Here is a 10,000-nt window from a genome sequence, read left to right as displayed (position 1 = left end):
ACAGAGCGGCCAGTTGTTTACTTTGGGCAGCAACAGAAGAGATTCCTGTATCTGGGATGGGCTGTGCACCAACCCCAGACAGAGCCATAATCCCATGGCTGTGAAGGACAGAGACACAGACAGAGACAGAGACAGAGACAGAGAGACAGAGACAGAGACAGAGACAGAGACAGAGACAGAGACAGAGACAGACAGAGACAGAGACAGAGAGACAGAGACAGAGACAGAGACAGAGAGACAGAGACAGAGACAGAGACAGAGACAGAGACAGAGACAGAGAGACAGAGACAGAGACAGAGACAGAGACAGAGACAGGGACAGAGACAGAGACAGAGACAGAGAGACCGAGACAGAGACAGAGACAGAGAGACAGAGACAGAGACAGAGACAGAGACAGAGACAGAGACAGAGAGACAGAGACAGAGACAGAGACAGAGACAGAGAGACAGAGACAGAGAGAGAGACAGAGACAGAGACAGAGACAGGGACAGAGACAGAGACAGAGAGACAGAGACAGAGACAGAGACAGAGACAGAGAGACAGAGACAGAGACAGAGACAGAGACAGAGACAGGGACAGAGACAGAGACAGAGACAGAGAGACCGAGACAGAGACAGAGACAGAGAGACAGAGACAGAGACAGAGACAGAGACAGAGACAGAGACAGAGAGACAGAGACAGAGACAGAGACAGAGACAGAGAGACAGAGACAGAGACAGAGACAGGGACAGAGACAGAGACAGGGACAGAGAGACAGAGACAGAGACAGAGACAGAGACAGAGACAGAGACAGAGACAGAGACAGAGAGACAGAGACAGAGACAGAGACAGAGACAGAGAGACAGAGACAGAGACAGAGACAGGGACAGAGACAGAGACAGGGACAGAGACAGAGAGAGAGACAGAGACAGAGACAGAGACAGAGAGAGAGACAGACTAGGAGAAGTGTGTGCCATGAATGTGTGCTGTCTGTCTCCTGAAGTCTGGCTGGAAGCACATTTGGGTTGCCGTGCCATTGGGCCAGACCATAATGTGCCTCTTCGTTCTTGCAGCCATGGAAACGAATCAGCTTTGATAGCAACACATTGGTTAGTGCTTCATTAACTGTGCAGCAGCTGTGTGTGTGTGTGTGTGTGTGTGTGTGTGTGTGTGTGTGTGTGTGTGTTGTGTGTGTGTGTGTGTGTGTGTGTGTGTGTGTGTGTGTGTGTGTGTGTGTGTGTGTGTGTGTGTGTGTGTGTGTGTGTGTGTGTGTGTGTGTGTGTGTGCTGTAGGTCTTCAGGACTTCTGTTGGTGATCTTATCCAGTGTCAGGCTTGTAGGGCAGAAGTAGCCATTGATGGAGAGTTGCTTCTGGTTTTACTAGTGTGTCAGTTTCCATCCTGTCTGCAGGGCTTCTGCATTCGTGTCACAACCCCTGTGTTCTTTAACTGTGTGAAATGCACCTCATCCCCAGATCTCTTTTCACTCTCTCTCTTTTAACACACACACACACACACACACACACACACACACACACACACACACACACACACACACACACACACACACACACACACACACACACAGCTGCTGCACCCCACCCCTGGTCCTCCCGCCCACCCCACCCCTGGTTCTCCCACCCACCCCACCCTGGTCCTCCTGCCCACCCCACCCCTGGTCCTCCTGCCCACCCCACCCCTGGTCCTCCCCCTGCCCACCCCACCCCTGGTCCTCCTGCCCGCCCACCCCACCCCGGGTCCTCCTGCCCACCCCACCCCTGGTCCTCCTGCCCACCCCACCCCTGGTCCCCCTGTGTCTGTGTCCCGTGTCTGTGTCCTGTGTCTGTGTCCTGTGTCTGTGTCCTGTGTCTGTGTCCTGTGTCCTGTGTCCTGCTGATATCACAGGTGTAGGCTATCTGGTTCTCCAGAGTCCAGACACCCTGGCTGGGAAAATGTTTGTCTAAGTTGAGTGAGTCCTGAGTCAGGATGAGTCAGTGGCGGCTAGCTCACCTGCTAGCTACCGGTCCTGCTTGATAAACAAACCGTACCGTACCACTGTTACCGTACCACTGTTACCGTACCACTGTTACTCAGCATCCGAGTAGCTCATTTTTCAATGTGACGTCAGTGGAAAAAGCAACACAATTCCTGGATCTGCTTTTAATATCAGGGACCAGAAGTGACAGGTTTTCTGGACATTGACACCACGGTATCTCGAACAACAGGAATCTACAGCAGCCTGAAGTCAGAACATGCAAAACTCCCTGTGTTCACAGAAGAGGTTGTGTGTGGTTTGATATACAGTTTTACATAACACGCTTCACTGTGCCACATTCAACGAACAGACAACAAACCAACATGCAAACTAACAGATATCAAACTAACAAACAGTCAAATATTCTGCTCGTACAGTATGTGTATATGCTGACTGAGGGGGATCTGAACCTGGGTCTCCCTCGTGTCAGACATGCTAGCCCGCTTAGCTAAAGCCGAGGCTACTGATCACAGGAGAGTGGTTCCCAACCACCTCCGCTACACTAACGTGAGAGAGGACCTGTTGTTTGTCTGGGCAGAGCTCTGGACCCGGGCTGATAAACTGGGCCCGGCGTGTTCTCTGACCTGGAGTGTGTCCTGAGCTCTGGCAGCGCACGGTCCGTATCAAAGCTCCTCTGTCCCAGTCTAATAACAGCACCCTCCAGTCCCCTCCGGCCCCCGGCCTCCAGCCCCCTCCGGCCCCCGGCCTCCAGTCCCCTCCAGCCTCTGGCCTCCAGTCCCCTCCAGCCTCTGGCCTTCAGTCCCCTCCAACCCCCGGCCTCTAGTCCCCTCCAGCCCCTGGCCTCCAGCCCTCTCCAGCCGCTGGCCTCCAACCCCCGGCCTCTAGTCCCCTCCAGCCCCTGGCCTCCAGCCCTCTCCAGCCGCTGGCCTCCAACCCCCGGCCTCTAGTCCCCTCCAGCCCCTGGCCTCCAGCCCTCTCCAGCCTCTGGCCTCCAACATCCAGTCTCCAGCCCCGGCCTCCAGCCTTCTCCAGCCTCTGGCCTCCAACCCCCAGCCTCCACCCCTGGCCTCCAACCCCCTCCAGCCCCCCCTCTAGCCCCCCCCCCTCCTGGCGTATGCCATGCAGGGCCCCTTAGCAAACTGAAAACAGCAGCAGCTCTCCAGCCATTGATGAGTTTGGTAAGCAAGCCAAGGTAAACATTTCCAGAGTTTCCTGCCAGTCCTTTTGCAAGCCTGTAATGGATCTATAAACTAGCAACGTTGGGCTGTAAACCACCGATCTGGATGTGTGAGTCAGTGTGAGACTGGTGATTGTTTATTGAGGAATCGTCTTTATTTACTGACCTTATTTTATCTCCTGGACATAATGTTCAACACTGTATAACGTGTTTTTTATTTGTTGTTATAAAATTCCTTCCACTATTTTTATACTAACTGCACAACTCCAATGTTATTAGGGTTCTCATTTCGGACTTCTGAACCTGGATTGAACCTCTCTACTATTTACCAACAGGCTTGCATCATTGCTGCTGCACAGAGGCCTTGTGAGAGGTCCTGACAGAGGCCCCGGGGGTTGAGATGTGGATGTGAGAGGTCCTGACAGAGGCCCCGGGGGTTGAGATGTGGATGTGAGAGGTCCTGACAGAGGCCCCAGGGGTTGGGCTGTGGATGTGGGAGAGGTGACAGAGGCGCCAGGGGTTGGGCTGTGGATGTGGGAGAGGTGACAGAGGCCCCAGGGGTTGAGCTGTGGATGTGGGAAAGGTGACAGATGCGTTGGTCTCACGGGCCGCTGTGAGGTCATTCAGGTCACACAAGAGGAACAGACGTGTTTGTGTTTAAAGGGATAGATCTGATGTAATGGTAGCAGATGGAGAGCACACACCGGACGCCTTCCACTTCCACCATGTTGGTAAATGTGTCTGCATGCTGCAAGTTGTTAGATATTGGAGATAAAGACTTCAAAAGTGCGTCAAGTGACGGTTTGTGGTGGACTATCCCTTTAAGTGGACTATCCCTTTAAGCCCCCTCAGGAAGTTACTGTATTGATATTGATCGTTATGGTTTCCAGTGATGGTGTCTCTGAGGTGATTCTCAGAAATGATTGCACAGTTAGCTCAGTGGCCAAACAGAGAGTCGTGTTGAAACTTGAACCATACAGAACCAGTCAAAAGTTTGGACACACCTTGCCAAGAGTGTGCAAAGCTGTCATCAAAGCAAAAGGTGGCTACTTTGAAGAATCTAAAATATAAACCATATTCTGGTTTGTTTAACACTTTTTAGTTTACTACATAATTCCATATGTGTTCCTTCATAGTTTTGATGCCTTCAATATTAATCTACAATGTAGAAAATAATAAAAAATAAAGAAAAACCATTGAATGAGAAGGTGTGTCCAAACTTTCGACTGGTACCATACATGTAAATATTGTCTACACAGTGCACACAGACTCCCCTCTGTGAGCCTACCAGGCATTTTCATATCACAAACAAACATTGTTCCATGTGATTGGTTGGTATGTGGAGGTCAAAGCCGCTCCTCCGCACCGCTGAGCTCCCTGCCAGCTACCTGGGAGACGTGGACACAGTCCTTTCACTGAGGAAACCATAGCAACTGTACACTACTGAGTGAGGGTGTCATAGTTGTCACTGAGAGCCTCGCTGTGTTTCAGTATCCTAACCAGCAGACAGTACCAGCAGACAGTACCAGCAGACAGTACCGGCCAACGCACCGCTTCCTCCCGTGTGGTTCTGTATGGAAGCATGTCATCCGTGATGAAAAAAAAGTGTTTTTTCACAAAGATCCCGTGCGAGCCCTAGATAATCTTTTCTCCGAGGGTTTTCTAGGGAATAGGGCGCCCGCATCCCCAGGAGTGTCGCCTCCCTGTTCATTTGTTCCTAATTGCGGCGTGCTGATGACTTCCGACACTTGTTTGCCTCGTTAACGGCTCGTGGCCCGGCTCTGTGGGGAAGGGCTTCGCTGTACAGAACCCGGTCATTACCAAAACACACAACGGCTCCACAGCCGGGGGATTCTAGGAGAACGGGTTGACAATTACCATGGATGGCTACCGTACTGTAAGACAACAAAAGGACAGTTACAACTTCTGTGTTTCAGGAATCTTTTATTTGTATATAGTCCATGCCCTGGGTCCAGCCCTGGGTCCAGCCGTGTGGTCTGAGTTCTCCCTCAGCAGAGCAGGTCCATGCCCTGGGTCCAGCCGTGTGGTCTGAGTTCTCCCTCAGCAGAGCAGGTCCATGCCCTGGGTCCAGCCGTGCGGTCTGAGTTTTCCCTCAGCAGAGCAGGTCCATGCCCTGGGTCCAGCCGTGTGGTCTGAGTTCTCCCTCAGCAGAGCAGGTCCATGCTCTGGGTCCAGCCGTGTGGTCTGAGTTCTCCCTCAGCAGAGCAGGTCCATGCCCTGGGTCCAGCCGTGTGGTCTGAGTTCTCCCTCAGCAGAGCAGGTCCATGCCCTGGGTCCAGCCGTGTGGTCTGAGTTCTCCCTCAGCAGAGCAGGTCCATGCTCTGGGTCCAGCCGTGTGGTCTGAGTTCTCCCTCAGCAGAGCAGGTCCATGCCCTGGGTCCAGCCGTGTGGTCTGAGTTTTCCCTCAGCTCTTGTAGTTTGTTACCCTTTGATCCGTCACGCAGTCTGAAGCAGCGTACAAAGCTTTAACATCTTCACGTCACACCGACCTGCATGTTGATTGGTTTGATAGTTCTTGTCACACTTAACTTGATCACTCACCATCGCTGGGTGTGGTGAAAACCAGTTCCAAATGTTTAGCCTGATTGGCATGTCTCCTAAAAGTCTAAATCTTCCAATACCATCCAGTAGTTCCCTCTTCCTAATCCTCTCTCCCCTCGGGGGTGTCACTGTTCTCCACACGTGCCCGTGGCCGCAGTGACAGGTGAGTGAGGCGGCCGCCGTGCCACTGAGATGTCATTCTGAAGCTGGGACAGGTTGGCGGCCGCGGTGCCACTGAGATGTCATTCTGAAGCTGGGACAGGTTGGCGGTACGGCCAGGGGAGATGAACAGAGTGGTCTTTATGTGTGTGGGACAAAGATGGGCCTGTCCTCCACCGCTGGAGAGGACCTTGAGGCAGGACACCTGAACACACACACACACACACACACACACACACATATACACGCACACACACACACACCAACACACACACACCAACACACACACACACACACACACACACACACACATACGCATGTACGCACACACAGACAGACGAACGGATACACGCACGCACGCACACACACACACACACACACACACACACATACACACACACAAACGCATGTACACACACAAACACATCCTCATACTGTACATGTATATCACAGACAGCTAAGATGTCCACCTTCTCCTCTCCATTCCAACATCAGTCACAGTCAACATAAGTAATACCAATGAGAAACAGACGGGGACATTTACACACACAGAAAACTCTTCAACTACTCCTCCTTTAAATTGTTGCTCATATTTGCCAAGTGATTCAAACATGACCTTAGAGAGAGAGGGAGAAGAGAGAGGAGAGGAGAGGAGAAGAGAAGAGAAGAGAGGAGATGAGAGGAGAAGAGAGGAGAAGAAATGAGAAGAGGAGAAGAGAGGAGAAGAGAGAAGAGAGGAGAAGAGAAGAGAGGAGAAGAGAGGAGAAGAGAGGAGAAGAGAGGAGAAGAGAAGAGAGGAGAGGAGAAGAGAAGAGAGGAGAAGAGAAGAGAAGAGAGGAGAAGAGAGGAGAAGAGAGGAGAAGAGAGGAGAAGAGAAGAGAGGAGAAGAGAGGAGAAGAGAGGAGAAGAGAGGAGAAGAGAAGAGAAGAGAGGAAAAGAGAAGAGAGGAGAGGAGATGAGAGGAGAAGAGAGGAGAAGAGAGGAGAAGAGAGGAGAAGAGAAGAGAAGAGAGGAAAAGAGAAGAGAGGAGAGGAGATGAGAGGAGAAGAGAGGAGAAGAGAGGAGAAGAGAGGAGATGAGAGGAGAAGAGAAGAGAAGAGAGGAAAAGAGAGGAGAGGAGAAGAGAGGAGAAGAGAAGAGAGGAGATGAGAGAGGAGAAGAGAGGAGAAGCTTGGTGAGTCAGTGGAACTGTGATACCCTCCATCTTGAACCCTCAGGTCCCTCAGGAGAGCTGCAGGTGTTTGCCCTGGTCCCACACCTGTTGACACAGCTGCACTGGGAAAGCCTCCATTTTGTCTTCCTTCAGGAATATACTGCAGAGTCAGGCTGTCCTGGCCACAGCAGAGGTAACTCCAGCTAAGGCTACAGCCCACACTGGTAAACCTCAGACTGCCAATCTCTACGGGAGAGGAAAACAGTCCATCTGCCAACCGTTGAGGCGGAGTGGAGGGACTGAGATTCTAAGGTTTTTAGCGTTTTTAATATTTTATTTCAGGACCCTCCGACTTTTTGACCCTTTATCTGTGTGTTATACTGTAGACGGTACTTTAAGAATACTGTGAGCGGGGCGCTCGGTGGTGTAGCACACTAATGCGCTTACCACGTAATCACAAGGTTCCTGGTTTGATTCCGACCCTCGACCTGTCTTGCATGTCATCCCTCCTCTCTCCCCCATCTCTACTGTCTCTCTCCCAATAAAGCAGAAATGCCCTAAAAACATATTTTAAAAAAAAGATGACTGTGAGTGGTTTCTGCTTGGTAGCGGTACATCACAACCCGGCCAGGTTAAGGAATGTGCAGCCATTGTGGGATATGCTGCCAGGCCTGTGTAGAGGGGCTTCACAGGGATAATCACAAATAAAGCTCTTTATCCCCTGGCTTGTGGCAATCACTGCCAAATGAGTTTGTGTCTATGTGAAGAGAGACAAGGGTATCAATGAAAAAATAGTCTTCCTCAAAATAGTGTTTGTGTGTGTTAGCCATGATCACACGCGCGTGCACACACACACACACACACACATACACACACACACACACACACACACACACACACACACACACACACACACACACACACACACACACACACACACACACACACACACAACCAATCTTCCCCTGAATCTGAGCCGAGGCCTCTGAGGAAATACCTGCCTGAGGCAGACTGAGGTTCCATGGTTTCCAAGGGAACAGGTGTTGAGAGAAACCCAATCCTGCCAGGGGCCCATGGCTTCAGATGCAGAAGTAAAGAAGACCCCTCCCCCCCCTCCCCCCCTTCTCTACCTCCACCCCTCCTCTACCTCCACCCCTCCCCTCCTCCTCCTCCACCTCCCTCCCTCCCTCCACCCCTCCACCTCTCCACCTCCACCTCCACCACCACCTCCACCTCCACCATTCCACCCCACCCTCCTCCCCCTCCTCCTCCACCTCCACCCCTCCCCCCTCCACCTCTCCCCTCCCCCCTCCACCTCCACCACCACCTCCACCTCCACCCCTCCACCCCCCCCTCCACCTCCACCTCTCCCCTCCCCCCCTCCACCTCCACCACCACCTCCACCTCCACCCCTCCACCCCCCCTCCACCTCCACCCCCCCCTCCACCTCCACCTCTCCCCTCCCCCCCTCCATCTCCACCACCACCTCCACCTCCACCCCTCCACCCCTCCACCCCCCCCCCTCCACCTCCACCTCCACCAGTTAACCTGTTCTTTCATGTGACGCTTTTCTCAGTCCCTGGGAGTTCCTGTCATAAGTAAACATCAAAAAACCTAAACAAACATCTCTCTAGTGTGTCAGATCAAAGCAAATGTAATTGTTACCCACCTGTACAGTATGTTATTACATAAGGGGTTGGGTTATGGAGTTCAGTACCATCCATCCCTATTCAAACACACCCACACACACACACACACACACACACACACACACACACACACACACACACTCACACACACACACCCACACACACACACACACACACACACACACACACACACACACACCTATGGATATGACAGGTATTCTTGTCTAGCCCATAGTGTAGTCTGATAAAAGGCAAGGTGAGCCACACCTCCTACTGATAGAGGCTCATACAGCTGAACTACAGCATTCTGGGCAAATAACTAACCACACCTGACAGCACACAGGCTACAGTATCTGGTCAGCTTATTATCTCTCACACTGAACACACACACACACACACACACACACACATACACACACACACACACACACACATCACACACAAACACACATATCTCTCCCACTGAACACACACACACACACACACACACACACACACATATCTCACATTGAACACACACACACACATACACATACACACACACACACACACACATACACACACACACACACACACACACGCACACACACACACACACACACACACACACACATATCTCACATTGAACACACACACACACACACACACACATATCTCACATTGAACACACACACACATACACATACACACACACACACACGCACGCACGCACACACACACACACACACACACACACACACACACACACACACACACACACACACACACACACACACACACACACACACACACACACACACCTCTCCCACTGAACATTTAGTTTGAGCAATAACAAGTCATATTATTGTGACACATTGGGGAGTTTTCTTCTGATACGTAACAGGACAGAACATGTCCCTTGATAAGAGGCTCGGCTTGTCCCAAGCCCCCGGCCAGATAACCCCCCCCGGCCAGATAACCCCCCCCGGCCAGATACCCCCCCCCGGCCAGATAACCCCCCCCCGGCCAGATACCCCCCCCACCAGATAACCCCCCACCAGATACCCCCCCCCCACCAGATACCCCCCCCCACCAGATACCCCCCCCCCACCAGATACCCCCCCCACCAGATAACCCCCCACCAGATACCCCCCCCCCACCAGATACCCCCCCCCACCAGATACCCCCCCCCCACCAGATACCCCCCCCCACCAGATAACCCCCCCCCACCAGATACCCCCCCCCCACCAGATACCCCCCCCCCACCAGATAACCCCCCACCAGATACCCCCCCCCACCAGATACCCCCCCCCCACCAGATAACCCCCCACCAGATACCCCCCCCGGG

At 52.5% G+C, this 10,000-nt stretch overlaps 1 protein-coding gene across 1 annotated transcript in view; it reads right to left on the bottom strand.

Annotated features, from left to right (window-relative positions):
• Nucleotides 1–8,390, bottom strand: part of btbd17a (BTB (POZ) domain containing 17a) — a gene marked incomplete at both ends in the record, with an annotated part of 47,517 nt that extends 39,127 nt beyond the window's left edge. The window contains one exon of the mRNA XM_083687579.1: nucleotides 8,364–8,390. Within this exon, the coding sequence (XP_083543705.1) occupies nucleotides 8,364–8,390 (27 nt within the window). The remainder of the gene's footprint in view (nucleotides 1–8,363) is intronic.
• Nucleotides 8,391–10,000: the final 1,610 nt, after the last annotated feature.

The sequence above is a fragment of the Argentina silus genome (genome assembly GCF_951799395.1).
Source record: "Argentina silus genome assembly, chromosome: 16".
Lineage (NCBI taxonomy): Eukaryota > Metazoa > Chordata > Actinopteri > Argentiniformes > Argentinidae > Argentina > Argentina silus.
The sequence above is the reverse complement of the archived record's forward strand: the minus strand, read 5'-3'. Positions and strand labels throughout refer to the sequence as shown.